At 42.6% G+C, this 21,750-nt stretch overlaps 1 protein-coding gene across 2 annotated transcripts; it reads right to left on the bottom strand.

Annotated features, from left to right (window-relative positions):
• Nucleotides 1-669: 669 nt before the first annotated feature.
• LOC108275466 (cadherin-11) lies at nt 670-21,193 on the bottom strand. Of its 2 annotated transcripts, none has more exons than XM_017486306.3 (13): nt 20,536-21,193; nt 16,503-16,797; nt 16,151-16,270; nt 12,161-12,328; nt 11,102-11,283; nt 9,067-9,323; nt 8,822-8,958; nt 6,948-7,069; nt 6,154-6,271; nt 5,167-5,508; nt 4,336-4,510; nt 3,965-4,247; nt 670-3,748 (listed from the first exon to the last, which is right to left on the bottom strand). In XM_017486306.3, the coding sequence occupies exons 1-13, from the start codon at nt 20,989-20,991 to the stop codon at nt 3,083-3,085; spliced, it is 3,321 nt and encodes a 1,106-aa protein (XP_017341795.1). In that variant the 5' UTR covers nt 20,992-21,193; the 3' UTR covers nt 670-3,082. The 2 variants fall into 2 exon arrangements, with proteins under 2 accessions (XP_017341795.1, XP_017341796.1); XM_017486307.3 differs by having other exon boundaries at nt 4,336-4,507; nt 20,536-21,192.
• Between the last annotated feature and the right edge of the window lie 557 nt (nt 21,194-21,750).

The raw sequence follows: 21,750 nt of genomic DNA on the forward strand, positions 1-21,750 counted from the left end.
GTCCAGCTTCACTGACCCACTGATGGTCATGATAACATCAGGACTTGGCATCATCTGGAATTCTGGTCCAGGACTGTGAGAAAATAAACAGTAGCGGTGCAAGATATATGATGTTATATATCATATTACCCTCCAGAAAAATGGCTAAGTATAGTCCTAAGCTGTATTTCCCAGCATGCATCATTCCATGAATCATTGACGGTAAACAAAAACTGGACCGAGCAGCGCCGCTATTTTCAGCTGATAGTTCAAAGACTTGCTTTTGTGTTACTTCCTGGGCTTACTCTCGTGCGAGACACGTGTCAGGAACGCGCAAGATTGAGCCATCATGTGGATGATGCAAGTCTTGAAACAGCAAGCAGGTGTATTTTTCATAATACACGTGCCGCAAAATGTTCAGGGTGAAACGGGCGCAAAATCACAGAACGCAAGATCGTCACAGATCAAGCTAGAGATTCGTATACAGTAAATACAACAATATGATATTCTTATGATAATTAATGTAGGCTACATTTAATGTTTATGACTTCCTGATTCTCTGGTAAACATTTCTGTGGAGCTGATTTTTTTCAGACGTTACAGTAAAATCGGTCGAGATTTATTTGAACTGTTGCAGAAAAGTTACAAAGCTGAGACAACAGAATGTCAAGGAGGACAAGGACCAGGAAATGAGAAAAAATAGTTCAGAAGTATCTTTAATTGTTAATCGAAGACAACCCGAATAACTGGAACGCTTCGTTCACCTGCTCGTTTCATGCAGAGTCACTTTCACCAACATAAAAAAAAAAATGTTCACAACATTTATTTGAAAGTGGAACCCGTAAAGTCCGGAAACTGGAAGGAAACTCCTTACATCACGAACCATCACAGTGAATGCATCGTGATCGTGATGTTAAATTAAAAGGCAGAGTTTCAGGAATTAAAATCACTTTATACCACGTTGTGAGGGTGTTGAATAATAATAGCAAAATAATAACAACAGCAGCTCTGACTTGTGAAACTTCCATAATGTTTAATGTAACTATAAACGGATAAAAAAAACGCCATTGTTTAAAAAATAAATAATCTGCAATTTAATTGAATAAAAAGATCATCTGCAATTATCTGCAACAATCTGCCAACAATTAAATGTAAATGTAAAATGTATTATTAAAGAACATACTCATAGTCATACATAGTCATACTTTTATCCATTTATAGTTACATTTAATGTCATGGAACGTCAGTGAAACGAGTCAGTTCCTGTTTTCACTCACGTTATAGCAGCTCTAAACACTCGTTCCCTCACCAGCCCTCTCTCTATTCTCTCTCTATTCTCTCTCTCTATTCTCTCTCTTCAAGTCAATAAGACAAAAGAAACACAGCTTGTTACGCATGTTATTGAGAACCCACAAAGAAGTGTAAACCTCTTTGTCCTGAAGATGTGGGAAAACTTAAAGTTACAGCTTTACCTCTGACCGTTACAAAGCGCTGACACTGGAGACTCCTTCCATAATCAAATTTCTCCTTATAGAAATTTTCACCATAGGTTTTTTTTATCTGTTTATTATCAGTGGAGTGCTCGCTGTACATGAGCTGTCACTATAGAAACCGTAACGTGTATTATGTATTATAATCATTGTTTACCTTATATGTCCTTACGTACCGATATTATAATGCGTTATGTGGAGGGCGGGGCATGATGAAGTCATCCACTCGTGTTATAAAGTGCAATTATAGTAACGAGACTTTATACATATTTATACAGGTTTAATCCAGGGATGATAATTATGTAATTATGCACATGATATCAAATGTTATGAACACGTTTATATGCATTACTGATAAAGGATCGAGAGAGTTCCAAAGCAGCGTGTGAATTCTGCTGCCTGGCTTGGTTCACTCGTGTTCTGGGTCTGTTCTGTGAGATGGACATGGAGAACAATGACGGCAGCTAAAGCTCTTCAAGCGCTGCTCAATAATCACAGCACAAAAGCAACTGAATGGAGATACATAAAGGCTGGAAGGAAGAATGGAAGACGTTTTGAAAGCTTTTTTTGACTGATAAGACTTCTTCTTGCATCCTAAATGGTTTAGCGTGAGATTGATTTCTCACTCTCTCACTACTGATGTGCAACGTCTGGAGTTTGGATCTGTTCAGTGAAGGAAAAGGACGTCGGAAGGAGTTTTACCAAGTTATGCACATAGGATAGTGTGTGTGTGTGTGCGTGTGTGTGTGTGTGTGTGGGTGTGTGTGTACATGCATATTCACTTGTGACTTTCTATAAAGAAACATTTTTATTCTCGCTCTCCCTAAAACCTGATTTTTGGTTCTATCCTGTGGGAGAGATGTTTCTATTTCCTTAGATTCGGAAGACCGTGTATTATTTATGAGGCCTCTTTTATTTATTCATTTATTATTTTTTTTAACACAATGCTGCTCACACAGCCAAATCAATATTTCAGCTGTTTTGTAACTTCTCACTCCGTGATCATGGGGAAGGAGGAGTAAAATATTAAAGGTGTTTGTATGATTCCAAAGTTCACTGTTATATTATAGACAGAATAGAAATGTTGTAAAACACGCAAACAGCAGCTTAACTCAGTCTTTAGGTGTGGGCGTAGCCTAATATTCTAATGAGCACACTTGATTGACAGCTGTCTGAGACTCCGCCTGCAACGTTACACAAGAGCTATGCTTGCTAGATTAGCCTTTGCTTTCTCTCTCTCTCTCTTTCTCTTCCACCTTCTATTCCTTTTTGCCTCCCCTTCACATGTTTATTTTTCTCTTCCATGCTTTCTTTCACCTCAGTTCTTCTTTCTTCTCTCACATTTCATCTACTTTCCCTAAAGATCTCTACCAGCTCAATCCGCCTCTCTCGTCTTCTATCTCACCCTTCTATCTTTCTCTTTTGTTCTGCCTTTCGCTTTTTCCATTCCTTTTCACTGAACCTCTTCTCTGCTCCTCTTTATTCCCTCCATCTTTTCTCCTTGCCTATACTCCTACCGTCTCTCATGATCTCCAGCAACTTGTTAAGTATCACTCTTTCTCCTTCATCGTTCACTCTCTCATCTCTCTGAAGAGAAATCATTCTTTATTCTCTCAATCCTTTCTGCTATCTAGTTCATTCCGTACTTCTTGTTTTCCGTCCACTTCCTCCACACTCTTCTGCTGCTCTCCATGTATTTGTCTCTCCTCCGTTTCCTCCTCTTTCGTCTGTCCATCTTTCTTCAGTTCCCTCTCTCTAAAAATCTCCAGCAGCTTGTTAAACTTGGGCCCCCAATCAATTAACCCTTCCCCCTCCATCCCTCCATCTCCTTCGCTCTCCAAAGAGCTGAGCGAGGCGGTCTCTGACTCCGCCCCCTCATGCTCATACATCTGCAGTGAATCGTACGGGGGCTGCATGGGGTCAAAGGTCACTCGGGCGAGTCGGTGCTGCAGCAATTCTTCTATACTAAGAGTCAGAGGGACAGCCACACCCCCTAAATCAGGTCTAAAGAAGCTCCGCCCTCCAACACGTAGCCCGACAAGGTGCTGAATGCAGTCCTGGCCTGTATTCAGGTACATAAAAGGAGTTCTGGTCAGATGTATCCCTCCGCCAGCTCTTAGTAAAGTTCCCTCCATGGTTCTGAACGGAGCTGTGCTGATTCCTGTGCTGTGTGGAGGCGTGATTTCATCTGGAGCGACAGATGAGGAGACGGAGGAGTGGAGGTGAGCTGTATGAGATGCGACCGGATGATCTGCAGAGTCATTTAGGACTAACGGAGTCTGATCACAGACAGGGAGAGAGAGAGAGAGAGAGAAGAGGTAAAGAAAGAAATGGAGGTGAAAGAAAGAGTAAAGCATGACATAAAAAGAGAGAAAAACATACATGTGAAAATTAAGAAAGGGAGAGAGAGAAGGGAAAGCTGAGAGCAGAAAGTGATAACTAGGGGCAAGTGAAATGAGAAGAAAGAGTATCATTAGCTAATATTGTTTCATTACCTGATCTTGAGCGATGACATCACTTCCTGTCTGGCTCTTTTTCAGTATGATATCATCAGAATCTTCAGGCCTGTTCTGATCTGGACTCTTCCATTCCTCAGCCGGTTCTGTGAGTGTAGAACCCGGTTCTAGCAGCTCGATGTTCAGTGTGTATCCGCTAGGGAGTGTGTGCGCTGGTTTATCCCGATCTAGCCGAGACTCACCCCCACCAAACAGGCTCCCACTCGCTGTGTGTATGCTGTAGCACAGAGGACCGTACAGAGGGACGGAACCAACACCTCGCCTAGAGTAATAATAATAATAATAATAATAATAATAATAATAGTGTATTGTTACCATACACACACAAACACACACACTCTGTGACTCACGTGTGTATGGCGTGTGGGACACTCTTCAGTGCAGTGATGTCGAACGCAGCTGTGTCTTCCTCTCCTCCACCCTCATCATCATATGTAATAATGTTCTCTCTGATCTCATCGTCCTCCACCGGAGAGAGAGAGTCACTCTTCTTCCTCCGCATGGACAGCGACAAGACCACCACTACTGAGAGAGAGAGAGAGAGAGAGAGAGAGAGAGAGACAGAAAGAGAGTGAGAGAGAACATTTTATGACACTCTGAGACAGATGGATGAATAGAACAATTGAAAAATTGACTGATTTTTGGGTGGAAGGATGGTAGATGAATGAATGGATAGATGGTAGGATAAATAAAACAATAAATGTATGGATAAGAGGAATGAATTAGCAGATAGACGGATGGATGAATGGATGGATGGCGATATAGTCAAATGGATGGACAGATGGATAGATGGTGGGTGTATGGATGGAGGGATGGATGGATGGGTGGAGAAATAGAAAAATGGATAGGTGGATGGATGGACGAATGGATGAAGGTTGGCTAGAACATAAGAATAAATGGATAGCTGAAGGGTGGGAATGGTGACTGGATGGATGGATGGATGGAAAAATAGAAGGTTGGTCGAACAGACAGATTGATGAGCGCATGAAGTGGACAGATGGTGAAAATAATACATAAAAGAAAACAGACAAGAAAGAAAAAAGGAAAGGATAAAAAAAAAAAACTAACAACGAAACAAACAAAGAAAAATGAGCAAAGAAAAATAAAATAGAAGAAAGAAAGAAAAGAAGAAACTCGTAAGTGAGTAAAGAAGTAAAAGAAAATGTAAATTTCGACTGTACCGATGAGGACGGAGGAACAGGCCAGGATGGCCAACATGGTGGCCGAGCTGAATCCCAACAGCATGGAGGACCTCGGCAGAGACAAACACACCATCTGTCTCTCCCACTCCATCAGCACCTCTCCATCACCACTCCTCCATCCATCCATCCCTCTCCTTCTCTCCTCCACCCACATCCCTCCATTCTGACAGGGGCACAGCGTCACTGTCACCGTCCCCGTGCTGCTCAGCTCAGACGCTCTGTCCCGGAGGATTATGGGTACTTTTACAGTGTGTAAAGGAGAAGAGGCGGGGCGAGGGATGGGCTTCAGAGAGGACAGGAGCAGCAGATTGGCTGTGTGATCTAAAAAAGTGGGTGGAGTTATTATAGGTTAATACAGAGAAGAGTATTACAGAGACAGGGTTCAAGAGGTCACGGCTAGGAGGTAGCACTGTAAGTTCATGTTGACGTGAGTTATTTATTGTTACTGTAGAAACAAATTTGTGGATTAGATAATTAGTGGTATTAATCCACTAAAGGCGGAAATATAGAGAGTCTAGTGAGCGATTGTTTATAGCTGCTATAACGTAAGTGCGAACAGGAACGAACTCATATCACTGACATTTAATATAACTATAAATATAAATAGTATAATGTGACAAGTTTTTTAATGTAATCTTACTAAATTTGCCCACTTCAAATTATCTGCCCACCTGTCAATCACAGTCCAAGAGTGTTCGTCTTATTCAAATTTTCAGCTCATCAGTGCGTAAAGAAATTCGGTGACTTACGACCAAAAGAAATGAATAGACTCTTAACTTGCTTTTTGCTTCAGGTGATTATTTCTCACCTTTTAAAAATGAATTTTCTTTCTCTTCTGTCTGCTCTGAGCTCTGAGCATTAATAAGTAAATATGTAAGAGATTCTGACAAAGCACGGGGTTACCTCCTGGTCATAAACATGAAGAGACAGATAAAAGAAAGAGAGAAACAGTGGAACAGAGCTCACTTCCTCTCGCATGAGTGGTGAAGTTCAGAGACCGGCTGCTGTGCGCAGACACACTGAAGTGTACGGGTGAACCGGAGCTGATCTCGTCTCTGTCTATGGCTCGAATCACCTGCACCACCTGACACACACACACACACACACACACACACACACACACACACTTACTTTTCTGATTAAAACAGAAAAATCTTTGTAAAGTGTCCACACGACCAATTTGAATATCCTCCATGCTGCATTCAACACATTTCCATATAAAAAGTGGATAATTGTTTTTTGTTTGTTTGTTTGTTTGTTTGTTTGTTTGTTTGTTTGTTTTGGAACAAAAAGATTTTACTCTTGAGTAGCAGTCACACTTTACTATTATTTTCTCCAGGGTTAAGCAAAAAAGGTCACTCCATGTGGGAAGGGAAGTGATTTTAAGGGAACAGAGCAACATGAAGAAACAAGAGACGACAAATCCAATTTAATTAAAACAATTCCCAATCAATAATTAGAATTTCCTTCATTTTCACAGACCTGAGTGTTTTATAAATGCATGGATGGAAAACTAACAAGAAAAACTTACAGAAAGTTTTTTCTTTAAAGCACATTATCAAGTTATCAACCAGTAAATGGGGTGCCATTATTTTTCCACATCACAGCATATGTATTTCATGTGTCACATTGGTAACTGTTATTGTTTTATAATTAACTCTCAGCTCTTATGCTTGGCTCAGAGTGTAATATTTATTCTCATTCTCATTCCACGCAGACGTCCTGATATTTCTTATTTCAGGTGGTGTTAAAGGGCAGACCTGTCCAGCGGTGCTGGTGTCACAAACTGCCGTCTCATATGGTCCGTCCAGCTCAGGGGGGTTGTCATTCACATCCAGCGTTTCTATGGCAACCCCTACCCTGGTAACCTGATTGGGGCTGTCTAGGAATGAGATAAAAAAAAGGGGGGGGGGATCAGGAAGACAGCATCATGGCTTGAATAATGATACAGAAATACTTAAAAACATAGACGTCTGTCTCATGTCTAAAAATAAAATTTGTTCACTACAAAGTGCACTATTTTGTCATAATATCCAGTGCAGCCATCTTGAAATCCCAGGTAGTGTCCGATATGAAAATAACCCATGACCTGTATAGTGAAAATGGGGGCAGTTTAGGACGCATCCACAGCAGACTCGTCTTCTAGTTAGTAATAATGTGCTGGCCCTTTAGGAGTCTGACTGTGTTATCCCTGCCTGTGTTATTAATTTAAATATACACTATATATACACCTGACCATCACACCCTTACAGAATATGCCCACTCCAAAACCATGGCCATTATCACGGAGTTGGTCCCTCTTTTCTGTTATAATGTGCTCCAGTCTCTCTTCTGGGAAGGCTTCAAATTAGATTTTGGGGCGTGGCTGTGGGGATTTGTGTTCATTCAGCTACGAGAGCATTAGTGATGTTGAGGTTAGGTAGTGATGATGTGAGGAGACTCCAGTTCCAGTTCATCCCAAAGGTGTTCAGTGGGTTGAGGTCAGGCTCTGTGCAGGACACTCGAATTCTTCTACCTTCTTCCAACCTTCACACCACGTCTTCACTGAACTGTAGTAGCAGTAAATCCAGCAAAAATCAACCTGTGTTAGTTAAGGGTGAAATCTGAATTGTCATTATGAAGACACAGGCATGGACTGAGATCACAGTCTACTCCAATCCATTCTGACAAAGACATGTTTACAAATGTCCAGAATTTTTTTAAATAAGCTGACAGTCCCAAAACATACGTCTGTCTATATTGTGTAGCATTAGCCTGATGATTTAGCTTATAATGCATCAACTGGTGTGCTACACTTTTGATGTTTGTGAGAGATTAATCCACACATTCTTCCACTCAGGTTGGAAACCATAAGCCTCCAGGTCACGCTCCCAAGTTTTCATTATAGATAAAGCATGAGTGTTTTTCTGAATGAAGAAACTATAACATAAGGCAGAATCAAGAAATTGTGAAGGAAGATGGTCAGTGCACTGGCCTTAAAGAATCTAATAGTGTGATGTTTTCCTGTGAATAATATTGTGAAGGCCCTTTAAGAATCTGATGGTGTGATACTGTTTTGTCAGTAATAACACACTGGCCCTTTAAGAGCCTGATGGTGTGATACTGTGCTGTCAGTAACAACACACTGGCCCTTTAACACTCTGATGGAGTGATACTGTGCTGTCAGTAATCGTGCACTGGCGTTTTAAGAGTCTGACAGTATGATACTGTGCTGTCAGTAATAGTGCACTGGCCCTTTAGGAGTCTGAAAGTGTGATACTGTGCTGTCAGTAATTGTGCACTGACCCTTTAGGAGTCTGAAAGTGTGATACTGTGCTGTCAGTAATAACGCACTGGCCCTTTAAGAGTCTGACAGTTTGATACCGTGCTGTCAGTAATAGCGCACTGGCCCTTTAAGAGTCTGACAGTGAGATACTGTGCTGTCAGTAATAACGCGCTGGCCCTTTAAGAGTCTGATTGTGAGATACCGTGCTGTCAGTAATAGCGCACTGGCCCTTTAAGAGTCTGATTGTGAGATACCGTGCTGTCAGTAATAGTGAACTGGCCCTTTAAGAGTCTGACAGTGAGATACTGATCTGTCAGTAATAATGCGCTGACCATTTAACAGTCTGAAGCTGTATTAATAATATGCTACCTCTCTGAGCAGCAGTGACAGTGATGTTGTGCCACTGTTCACGCTCTCGATCCAACACCTTCACCGCGGTAATGAGGCCACTAACAGGGGAGATACGAAACACAGCCTTAGGGTCAGACGCAGGGACAATCGAGTACCTGAGAGAGAGAGAGAAAGAGAGAGAGAGAGAGAATAGTGGATGAGTGGATGGCTGACAGAAAAGATAAGAAAGTGTCAATAAAATGTGTGTGTGTGTGTATACATACTCTATACTGGTGCTGTGTCCTGTATCAGGGTCCACAGCGTGAACTCGTCCCACGCTGCACGGCGCTCTGCAGTTCTCTGTGATGTTCAGTGTGTAATGACTGCGAGTGAAGTGCGGCGGCTCGTCTGCGTTCAGGACACTGATCCTCACCACCGCCTCATCCTTAAACACACCACCACGGAGGAACCGCATATCCACACTTGGGTTCTGGACCTCCACTGAGAGTGTGTATGAGCTACGTGTCTCAAAGTCTAATCCCTGTGGAGGCAGGAGATCACACACATACACACACACACACACATACACACACACACACACACACACACACACACACACACACGAGTTAGTCTTCCATACAGACAATGTGAAGACAGAGTGATCATAGAAATGAGAAAATATTGTCTGGAACATCGATATTTACCTCAGATATGCTGGCAAGTTTCTAAGAAAACACTCTGTACAACTAAAATTAAACTGTAAACTCACCTAGCATTATCTGCTAATAAAGACACAGGTTGTGGCATATTGAGAAACGTTAGCCAGAACTAGCAAATTCGAATTTTGAAGTTTCCATGAAAAAAGTATTCATGACTTCTCTCATTTCCTGTGTGAATTATTTATTAATAAATTAGTTTGCATCTAGGCTCCTTGTCGTTTGCGCAGCGCTACACTGGCAGTTATAACCGTCTCTTATCTGTTAGTTTGTTAGCTACAGTGGATAAATGAAGATGCACACATGTCTTGGATGTTTCATTACACCGGAGAACGCAGCAAATGATTTTGTTTACAGCGAGAATGGAGGCTATAAAACCAGTTTGCTAGCCACATGTTAATCAGGGCCTCCTTTCATTCTCTCTCTCTCTCTCTCTCTCTCTCTCTGTTCCATTCCATCCTTTCCTCATGCTCCTGCACTCGTTCTCTCAGGCGTTCAGTCTCTAGTCTCTTTTCATTTCTCTGAGAGAGTCTCTTTATCTCTAAGACCTTCTCTCTCTCCTCTCTGCCTCCTATTATCAGACGCTGTGCAGTTCCTGCTTATCACACACTCCTTCGAGTGAAGCGTTTAACTCTCTCTCTCTCTCGCTCTCTCTCTCACTCACACACACACACACTGCTGTCTCTATAGGAGCCCATCAGGCCGTAAAATAACTCGCTACTCATTTTGCAGTGTGTTTTTTTTCTGTGTGTGTGTGTGTGTGTGTGTGTGTGTGTGTGTGTGTGTGTGTTTCCAGAAGATTCGCCTCTCTGCTTTTCATTCAGCTGCTGATTATTTCGTGCTGCACTTTAAAGCCACGTTATCACTTTATGTGTCTCAGTCTGATGTTTAAACAATTCCATCTATTTATCTGTCTAATCTAATCACATCCAATCTCTCTCTCTCTCTCTTTGTCTGTCTTTCTCTTTTTTTACTCACTTTCTTCTTTGATCGTCTTTCTCTTTTCTCTCTCGCTTTTTCTTTTTTCTTGTTTTTTTTATCTCTATTTCACTTTTGTTCTCTCTCATCGTGTGTCCTTATCTCTCACGCTTTCTGTCTGTTTTCTCATCCTTCCCTCTCTTCCCCTCTTTCTCTCACTCATTCTATTTCTCTCTTTTTGCCATCTCTCCTTTGCCCTCTCATTCTTTTTTTGTATCTCTCTCTCAGTCCCTGTTTCTCTCTCTTTCTTTTTCCCTTTTCCGTTCTCCATTTCTATCTTTTTCTTTTCTCCTCTTTTGCTTACGCTCTCTCATCACTCTGTTTTCTAACTCTTGCTCTCTGCCTTTTTATCCCTGTTTTACTCTGTCTCTGTTTCCCTATCTCTTCTTTTATTTATTTTCTCTGTTCGTCTATCGCTCATGTTCTCTGTCCCTGTCTTTCCCTTTCAGTCCAGATAGTTTCTCACTTCACACTGATGCAAAAGATCAGTTAGAAATTTTTGCTAATGCAGTGCACACTCCAGAACACACACACACACACACACACATTTACTGCCCACAAGCCCTTTCTGTTCTATTTCAGTAAGACAAATGACTGTAATCGACTGTTTGACCCTCGCATTTACCTGGTTGAGTATAATCACGCCCTCTTGGTTCAGTCCGGTGATGTTGAACATTTCCCCCCCATCTCCGTCCGAGATGGTAAACTCGAGTCGAGCGTTCTCACCCACATCAGCATCTGTAGCACTCACACGGCCTACTTCAGCACCGGGGAGCGCTAACTCTGATACGGAGAACGTCCACACGCCTGAGAGAGAGAGAGAGAGAGAGAGAATCATCTTCAGCAGTACCATCATTACAATGTCCCGCTGCAGGATCCGTACTAAAACTTTCACATCTGAACGCCTATAAACCAAGACAAATGAATTTCTAGCAACTTCTTTTCCCAGGAACTCTGCTGTCTATTTATAAAATCACACTCGTGATCTCGAGTCCTATGTGATCACACAGTGAGGCTTTACCCAGCTGTGGATGTCATTTATAACAGTCCATTTAACAGCCTGCGGCATCCAGCTCTTCTGATTCACTTTCCTTCTCCTTCTAATTAACTCCCAGTGCACACAGTACGGAGACGCAGCAACACACTCTCATACACAACTGTTTTTTAAAAAACTCTACCGAGACATACGTCTTTTCACGGTTGTCGGAAATATTTTCTTAATGGATGCACACACAGCATGTAACAGTGATCAACAAGGTTTTTAGTTTTTTTCCCCCAAAGCAACATGGTGACATCTGGAATTTTATCTGGAATTTTCCTCCTGGGAGAAACAGAACAACACTGATACTGTAGATCCGGAGAGAAATCCTCAGAAATCACTGAGCAGTAATAAAATGACCTTCATTTTCTGTGTAAACAAGCTCCAGGATTAGAAATAATGGACTGTGATTGGCTGCTGCGCTTTTCATTTTGTTTCTCCTCCACAACAGCCGCTTGATAAAATCACACAAATATTCATATATTCTACTGAGGCCTTTTCACAAATTCAGTTAACGTACAACAAACATTTGGTGTTGTTTTTGAGTCAGGAATGTGTGTGTGTTTGTGTGTGTGAGTCAAGCATGTGTGTGAGTCAGGTTTGTGTGTGTGAGTGTGTGTTTGTGAGCGTGTGTGCGTGACTCACGTTGAGTGAAACGTGGCGGGCTGTCATTGACGTCGCTGAGGTGCACAGTGATGGTGGTTGTTCCTGTTAGACCCCCCTGATGTCCCGCCATGTCTCTTGCCTCCAAGACCACGATGTACTGAGACTGCTGCTCTCTGTCCATATCAGACACTGCAGTCCTCAAGACACCTACACACACACACACACACACACACACAGTTAGTAGGGCAATCAGGCTCTTATGTCACACAACTACTTAACTGTACAACACATTTCCTAGTATTATGCTGTTTCTTTGATATATGCCACATGAACAAAAGTATGTACACCCCCCCCATTCAGCTATTTCAGCCACACCTCGTCACAAATTCCCCTTTTCAGTGTGTCTCCCGATTCCCAATGTAGTGACACCTACATGCTTTTGTTCTTTGTTCTCTGTGTGCTGCTTTTGTTATATACACATGCCTTTGTTTTAGCTTCAGTCCCGTCCCCACCCTTGTCTTGTCACCGATTTGTTACTCTAACATGTGGGTCTGTTCTGCGTTCAGACATTCTTTGTCCGTTGTCTTCCTGGTTTCCGACTACACATTTGCATCCTGCCTTATCTCGTTGCATGTTATACATCCAGTCCCTTACAGGTGTATGCTAAAATCAAACACACAGTCAGGCAGTCTCTAGTGACAACCACAGGCAGTAGAATCTCACTCAGTGTCTTTTAGCATGCCGCTCTTATAGGATTCTGCCTTTCTAACAAGCCTATACATCACATTACTGCCGTGGCAGAACCTCGTTCAACTCTAAGTACTGTTGTTTTGAAGTGGTAGCATCTCGGAGCAATAACAGATGAGCCGTGAAGCAGCAGCTCCAAAGTGCCTTTTTTATAGACTCCATATTAATACACATGGATATGGAATGAGATGAAGCAAGTACATATAGATCTGCGGTTTGAGAGTGCACAATACAACGCCACACTGCAGCTTCACAGTGCTACAATGTTGCGCTGTATCTTTACAGTTTTATAATGTTACGCTGTATCTTTACAGTGTTATGATGTTACGCTGTATCTTTAAAGTGTTATAATGTTACGCTGTATCTTTACAGTGTTATTGTTACGGATCGGGACTGGAGGCGGATGCAGGTGCAGATCAAAGTTTTTATTAATGAACAAATAAACAAAACACAGGGAGCGCAGTCTATACTTAATAAGATTAACCATGAGACTACAATCTAGGCGTTGCACGGAAACAAACATGAAGCTACGAGCTACTAGCTACTAGCATGCTACAGCTACATGCTACTAACATGACTATATACAGATACTCGTTAAACATAGCAAAGTAACAAACTATACAAACGATACCAACTATAATACTGCGCCACGAACGTGGAAGCAGCAGATCAAGATGAGCACCGAGTTGGGCCAAGCGTTCTGGGAAAGGATTAGGCGTATCGACGAAGCACTGGCTTGGATTGATCGCCAGCTAATGCAACGAGGGCTGGTGCAGCAAGCGGGCCCATGCGACACACCACCATCCGTGCAATTTCCCATGCCCCAGCTGCCGGAGAGCTATGCCACGTCACGCAGCCAGCCAAGCTACCCGGACTCCTGGGGTTTCCCGCTGCAAGGGAGTTATCCAATGCCATACAGCCAGTGGAACTACTGTAACTCCTGGAGCTTCCCACTGCAGGGGAATTACACCACGCTGCCCAGTCCGGACCCGAAGGCTGGCCCAGAACTTTTTTGGGGGGGGGCAACGACGACAGCAGAGCTCCAGCCAGAGGCCTACAGGGAGGTCTCGGCTGTGGAGCTTCAGCCTGCCGAGGAAGCTGTCCCGCTGTCCAGTCCAGCTGAGGAGGCTGTCCTGCTGCCCTGTCCAGCCGAGGAAGCTGTCCTGCTGTCCAGTGCCGCTGGGGGCGGTGTCCAGCATTCCAGTGCCGCCGCCCAGCGTTCTAGTGCCGCCAGGGCCGCCGCCCAGCTTTCCAGTCATGCTGGGGCCGCCGCCCGGCCTTCCAGTCCCGCCGGGGGTGGTGCTTTGCCTCCAGTCCTGTTCCGTAACAGTTATAATGTTACGCTGTATCTTTACAATGTTATAATGTTACGCTGTACCTTTACAGTATACAGTGCTGTGAGAAAGCATTTCCTGATTTCTTGTGTGTTTGTGTATATCTCATAATAAATAGTTTTAGATCTTCAAACAAAACTCAACATAAAACAATGGCAACCTGAGTAAACACACAATGCAGTGTTGTTTTTTTTGTTTTTTTTTTATTGAAGCAAAAAAAAGTGATCCAACACCTATTACCAATGTGAAAAACTAATTGCCCCCTTAAACTAAAAATCTGTTTGTGCCACCTTTAGAAGCAATAACTGCAATCAAACTCTTCTGATAACTGGAGATCAGACTTCCACTTACTTTTAGGACTAGGACTTACTCCTACGCTTTGGATTGTTGTCTCGCTGTGTCCTATATCAAGGAAACTCTGGACTTCAGATCCCATCAGCCACTGCACTGCACTACATGGCACATGACCACCTGCACCTGATTCACGTTTGTTAATGAGCACACTTGTATATATATAGCCATTGTCTGCACTGTTTCTCTGTCTTTCGTTTGTCTTAGACCACTGTATTCCATGTTAGCATGTTTATTGATCTTGTTAGTTTATGTTTAGTTTTTGCCACAGTTTATGCCAAGTTGTCTTAGAGTCTTTGTTTTGTTGTTTGTTTGTTAATTAAACTATTTGAATATCTGCGATTGCTTCCGCCTCAATCTTGAAACGTGACACGCTGCATAATCCAGTTACGCTTGAGTTACAGCTTATGGTCTGAAGACTGGATATTCTCCTTTAGGATTTTCTGCTAGAAAGCAGAATTCATGTTTCCTCAATTACTGCAAGTTGTCCAGGCCCTGAAGCAGCGAAGCATCCCCACACCATCACACTTCCACCACCATGCTTGACCGTAAGTGTGATGTTCTTTTTGTGGAATTCTGTGTTTGTTGTAACGGGATTCCTGTCTTCCAAACAGTTCCACTTTCTACTCATCAGTCCACAGAACATTCTCCCGAAAGGTTTGAGGATCATCAAGGTGTGTTTTGGCAAAATTCAGATGAGCTTTAATGTTCTTCTGGGTTAGCAGTGGTTTTCACCTCGCCACTCTTCCCTGGACGCCATTTTTGCCCAGTGTCTTTCTGATAGTTGAGTCATGAACAGTGACCTTTATTGATTCAAGAGAGGCCTGTCAGTCCTTTGATGTTGTCCTTGGCTCTTTTGTGACTTGCTGGATGAGTCGTCACTGTGCTCTTGGAGGAATTTTGGAAGGTCGAACACTTCTGGGAAGGTTCACTACTGAGCCGAGTTTTTCCATTTGGAGATAACGGCTCTCACGGTGGTTCTTTGGAGTTCCAGAGCCTTTGGAATAGCTTTGTAACCCTTCCCAGACTGATGTATTTCAATCACCTTCTTCCTCATCATTTCTGGAATTTCTTTCAACTTTGGCATAGTGAATTAGTGGGTAAGACCTTTAACCAACTTCATGCTGTTGAAAAAGTTCTCTTTAAGTGTTAATTTGATTGAACAGGGTTTGCAGTAATCAAGCCTGGTTGTGTCTCATCCAGCTGAACCCCATTTATAGATTTGGGGAATTAGTAACTATGGGGCCAAATACATTTTCACACAGGCCCAGCTGTTATTGGATAACCTTTTTGCTTAACAATCATTGGAAAAACTGTATTTTGTGTTTACTCAGGTTGCCTTTGTTTTATCTAGATTTTATTTTAATTTCTGAAACAATTTAGTATGAGATACACAAAACCAAAAGAAATCAGGATGGGGCAAATACTTTTTGCAGCACTGTGCCACATACCTTTGGCTGTGTGTACGTTTGTGATTCATAAAAGATTTGTGCATGTTCTAGTTCATAAAAAACAGGCAACTCTTTCTATCTGTCTGTCTCAGAATCAGTTTGTCTCTCTGTCTGCAGGTGGAGTGATGATAATGAACGAATGTAACCTGACTGTGGATCCACAGTGAAATACTGCTGGCCCTGGATGACGGAGTAAACAAGCTTTGCGCTGTTCCCATACGACTGATCATCTGCGTCTGTCGCTGTCACTTGAATCACAGCCGTCCCTGAACAAAAGAGAGCGAAAGAAATAAAAAGAAAGTAAAAGAGACAGAAAGATCTGAGGGAGAAGGTATACAGGGAGCAGAAGATTAAACTCAGTGAGCCAGTGAACACCTGTAATTTAGCTTTGATTCTGGCAGAGTGTATATTCTCGTGTGTGTGTGTGTGTGTGCGTGTGTGTGTGCGTGTGTGTGTGTGTGTGTGTGTGTGTGTGTGTGTGTGTGTGTGTGTGTGTACCAGCACTGGCTCTCTCAGGCACACTGGCAATGTAGTGTGTGTGCTTGAACACAGGTGGGTTGTCATTTATGTCCTGCACTCTGATAGTGAATTGGGACGAGGCCTCAAGCACACGGCCCGTCCGCTGGTCTGTTGCCGTGGCGACGAGCCTGTACTGATCCTTCTGCTCGCGGTCCAGAGGCTTTGTCACGTGGATGTTCCCTGTTCGGCCATCAATCACAAACACTGACCCTGCCCCCTCACCGCTCAGGACATACAGGACACGCCCATCACCTCGGTCCACACTGGAACGCAGCTGAGAGAGAGTGAGAGAGAGAGAGAGCGAGCGAGAGAGAGAGAGAGAGAGAGAGAGAGAGAGAGAATTTGTTATGTTTATGTGGCTGAGACACTGAATAAAAAAGTGATTATTAGTGCACTTTGTTATTTTAGACATGATGAACTGAGGGTACAGTGTTCAGGGCTTCAGGTGTGTTTAGAACAATAAATATTTACACACACACACACAGATTGTTGGCCCGTCTGTATGTACTTTCCATTTCACCAAACCTGATCTGTTTGAATATCAGTGTGCTAATCCATATGTTTATTTTACACACACACACACACACACACACACACACACACACATGAATGTGAAAACAATCTCATGTTGTTAATTGTAGTCTCTCCTGCATTACTTGTGGTGGTCTAGTCTATCCATCCATCCACTAATTCACCCACCCATCTGTCATTTCTAATTCCATCCATCCACCCATTTATTCATGCATCCATCCATCCATCCATCCATCCTTCCTGAATACATTCATCCATCTATTCATCTATGCATCATCCATCCATCCATCCCTGCATCTACTAATTCATCCATCCATCAATCCATCATCCCTAAATCCATACATCTATTCACTTATCCATCCAATTATTCACCCATCCATCCATCATTTCTAAATCTATCCATCCACATATTCATCCATTCTCCCACCCAACCACTCATCCATCGATCCACCCATCCACTAATTCATCCATCTATCCATTTTCCAAATCCATCCATCCATCCATGTATCCACCAATTCATCCATCCATCCATACATCCATCCATCCAGCCTTATAACTACTCTTAATCTTTTTTCTCTCCATGTCTGCATTTTTTAGTCATGGTTGGAGTCTCTCTCTCTCCCTCCCTCTCTCACTCTCTGTTTGAGAGGCACTGGGGAGTTTTAGACCCCATAATACATTAATAATGGGAGCCTGAGACAGCATGTATATTTAGATCTGAGAATTAAACACACACACACACATTCCTCCACTTGCAGAGGTAATGCAGGTTGTAGGGAGGATGTGGATGTGGAGGGGGAGGATGAGGTACACACTGCTGTTAAGCTCACAAACAGAACAACTTTTGTAATAATCAGAGGGAGATGAGAAAATCAGAGAGAGAGAGCGAGAGCGAGAAAGAGCGGGAGGGAGGGGCGGAGAGAGCGAGCGGGAGGGAGGGAGGGATGGAGAGAGATTTCTGTTTCAGTCTTCTCCTTATGGAAAATACTAAATTATATTTTGCTGTTATGTAACTCTTAATTCTTATTATATTCCTTCCTCTGACTGCTCACCGTTCTGCTAAATATAATTCTCATCACACTCCTCTATCTGTCTTTTCATCCGTCCATCTCTGCTTTTACATCCCTCCATCTGTCTTTACATCCCTCCATCTGTTTTTACATCACTCTCTGTCTTTACACTCCTGCATCTTGTCTTTACATCCCTCCATCTGTTTTTACATCCCTCCATCTCTGTCTTTACGTCACTCCATCTCTATCTTTACATCACTCAATCTCTGCTTTTACATCACTCTCTATATCTTTACACTCCTCCATCTGTCTTTACATCCCTCCATCTTTGCTTTTACATCCCTCCATCTCTGCCTTTACATCCCTCCATCTCTGCTTTTACATCCCTCCATCTCTGTCTTTATATCACTCCATCTCTGCTTTTACATCCCTCCATCTCTGCCTTTACATCCCTCCATCTCTGCTTTTACATCCCTCCGTCTCTGTCTTTATATCACTCCATCTCTGCTTTTACTTCCTCCAATCTCTGTCTTTACATCCCTCTATCTGTCTTTACATACTTATATCCCTGTCTTTACATCCCTCCATCTCTGCCTTTAAATCCCTCTGTCTTTACATACTTCTATCAGTCTTTACATCCCTCTATCTGTCTTTACATACTTATTTCTGTCTTTGTACTCCTCCATCTCTGTCTTTACATCCCTCTGTCTTTATACTCCTCCATCTATCTTTACACTCCTCCATCTCTGTCTTTATATCCCTCTAGCTATCTTTACATCCCTCTATCTGTCTTAACATCCCTCCATCTCTGCCTTTACATCCCTCAGTCTTTACATTCCTCCAGCTGTCTTTAAATCCCTCTATCTGTCTTAACATCCCTCAATCTCTGTTTTTACATCCCTCTGTCTTTACACTCCTCCATCTGTCTTTACATCCCTCTAACTGTCTTTATATCCCTCCACTGCTCTCTCTCTCTCTCTCTCTCTCTCTCTCTCTCTCTCTCTCTCTTTCAGTAATTGCTCATTCGTTGCTGCTGTGAATCTGTTTGCATTGAAATATTCTCACAGCGGGAATAAAATTAATCCAGTCTATAAAAACAAAAGAACAACTTGGCAAAAGGAACGCTACAGATGATATATGACGAGGCTCCCAGCAGGACACACAAGAACACACACACACACACACACACACACACACACACTTACACTTTAAGCCAGCTGCTCTCTCTCTCTCTCTCTCTCTCTCTCTCTCTATCTATCTTTCACACATGCAGCTTTGCTTTCTTTTTTTTTGGGTTTGGTTACATTAAAAGAACATTTTATACTCTCATCCGCTGACACCAAGCAGCTCAGCCATATGTGTGTGTGTGTGTGTGTGTGTGTGTGTGTGTGTGTGTGTGTGTGTGTGTGTGTGTGTGTGTAGGTGGGTGTACACATTGAAGATTTGAAATTCAGAAAATGAAATCTATAAACACGTCCAGCTGTTATGCTGCATTACTGTTGTTCTCACTACAGGCATTAAAGAATCATTTACATCACACTGAAGCGTTCAGATGTTTTTCAGATTATACACACGGCGCTTTATCACACTTCACCCACAGCGCTGCTGAATCCTGGATTGTGATTGTTCAGAAGGTGTTCATTAATAATTCGTTTTCCATAACAGCAGCTCCGACAGTAGCACAGCGCAGGTTTATAATAACACGCTCCTTCTGATACATTATCGTTTCTATAGTAACAGCTTGCTCACAAGGACGTGTACAGCAGACGCGCCGCTGATAATAAACGGATTAAAAAACGTGTGTAATGATGTGATGTGGTGACGTTTTCTGTAAGGAGATGTTTGTGTAACACATATGGAAGGAGTCTCCAAAGTCAGTGCTTCGTAACAGTCAGAGGTAAAGCTGTAACTTTACGTTTTGCCACATCTTCAGAACAAGCTGTGATTTTCTGTCTTAATAAATAAAAGAAAAGAGAAGAAGAAGAGAGGCTGGTGAGGAAACGAACATTTGTAGCTGCTATAACGTGATGTGTTTTACCAACAATACATTTTAACGATAAACAGACCAACATTATGACGTTGTGCAACATATACATTTTATTGATATTATTCTGTAATAAATAAATAAGAAATAATTGTTGGCTAATTGCTGTGGTATAGGAGGAATAAAACACTTGGTGATATGCTGATATAGGAAAGTCATCAACTTTGGTGTGGTAGCAGGTAAGCACTAAATTCTCATTTCTGTGAAGGTTATGGATGTGGTAAATGGGGGGGGTGTGTGTGCAAGGGGTTGTAAATTAGAGATGAGTTTCCAAAACGTATACGTTTTAAATTTTCGAATGTATGAACGCTAACTGTGACTGGCAGCATAATGTAAGAGAAGCTTAAATTGTAACATAGCTTAACTCTTAAAGTATCTTACATCTCAGCACGGTTTTAATTACGCCAAGTCTCGCTGTGTCTCTTACCCGTCCGAGCAGAACCGGTTCTGGTCCACTGTACTCTTCGATAACGAAAAACTGGTTCCAGATCCAGCTCCTCCGTCTCCTGGAGAGACGGACAGTTCCATTTAGCACTTCCTGGAAACTCAGGGACTTTGGGATATCCGTGGAATGGATTGTGGTGTTTGTCTTTAAGCCTAGCTTCGAGTTTTTGCTGCTTTGCTGAAGGGAAAGTGCAGATGCGGTGCTTTCTGAGACGCTGCCTTTAATCTGGTCTCTGCGTGAGGATCTCGGCTGCTGCTTATCCTCCTGCTCTTGTTTAAAAGCATCCCTCTGTCTGCTCTGAAAGGTTTCGGTTGGAGATGATGAGTTGCCTTGTCGCTCTGTCGCCGTGCGTAGAGCCGGAGCGTCTGCGTTCTCCACACACACACTCAGGCACACACACGAGCTGAGGACGAGCAGTACGGATCGGCTTATCAGCATGATTCAGTGGCGCGTCTGCTGCGGGATGACAGTGAAAATGGACCGATGCTTTCTTTCTTCTCCTCCGTCTCTCCTCTCTCGCGCGCACTCTCTTCGCCTCATCTCCTCTCCTGAATCGTTTTTGTTTTTATTTCTCGGCTCCATCCCTTCATCTCTGCCTTCAGTGGTTATTCACAACATGTGCTTCTCCATGTGAGTCTCTGTGTCTCTAACCCCTCTCCCTCCTCCCTTCCTCCCCCGCCCCCCACCCCCCCAACTGTGTGAAGCTCTTCTCGTCCCTCTTCTTCCAAGGTTTCAACCTGCAATCACAGATAAACCCTGAATCACAGTGGAGGTCAACACTGGATTTAATTACACTTCCTGTTAATCAGAAAAGCTTTATGGTTCCTCTGGGAATTTATTCCTATAATTGAACATTTATTTATTCGAACACTTTTTTCCTGATTGGAATCCGCCTGTCTTTTGGTGATTTGAACAATCGCACCCTGAAGGAAATGATGAAACAGCACAGCAGAGGAAATGCAGAAATTCACTTCATATTGCCCATAATTGGGTTGCACAGTCTATTGAATGCTATTTTTATCAAAGAGTATTTCAAAACAGATTTTGATTTCGGTAAAAGCTGCATATGCAGGGAGCATTTTAGGCAGTTATTACGATTAAATGCCACATTACATTAGACGTGTGCCGATAATCAGCTTTACGATGTATCCTGATATTCAACATACCCAGTATTGTGGTTATAATCTGTTCAAAATG

Source organism: Ictalurus punctatus, chromosome 15 (genome assembly GCF_001660625.3).
Source record: "Ictalurus punctatus breed USDA103 chromosome 15, Coco_2.0, whole genome shotgun sequence".
In the NCBI taxonomy this organism is placed as follows: domain Eukaryota; kingdom Metazoa; phylum Chordata; class Actinopteri; order Siluriformes; family Ictaluridae; genus Ictalurus; species Ictalurus punctatus.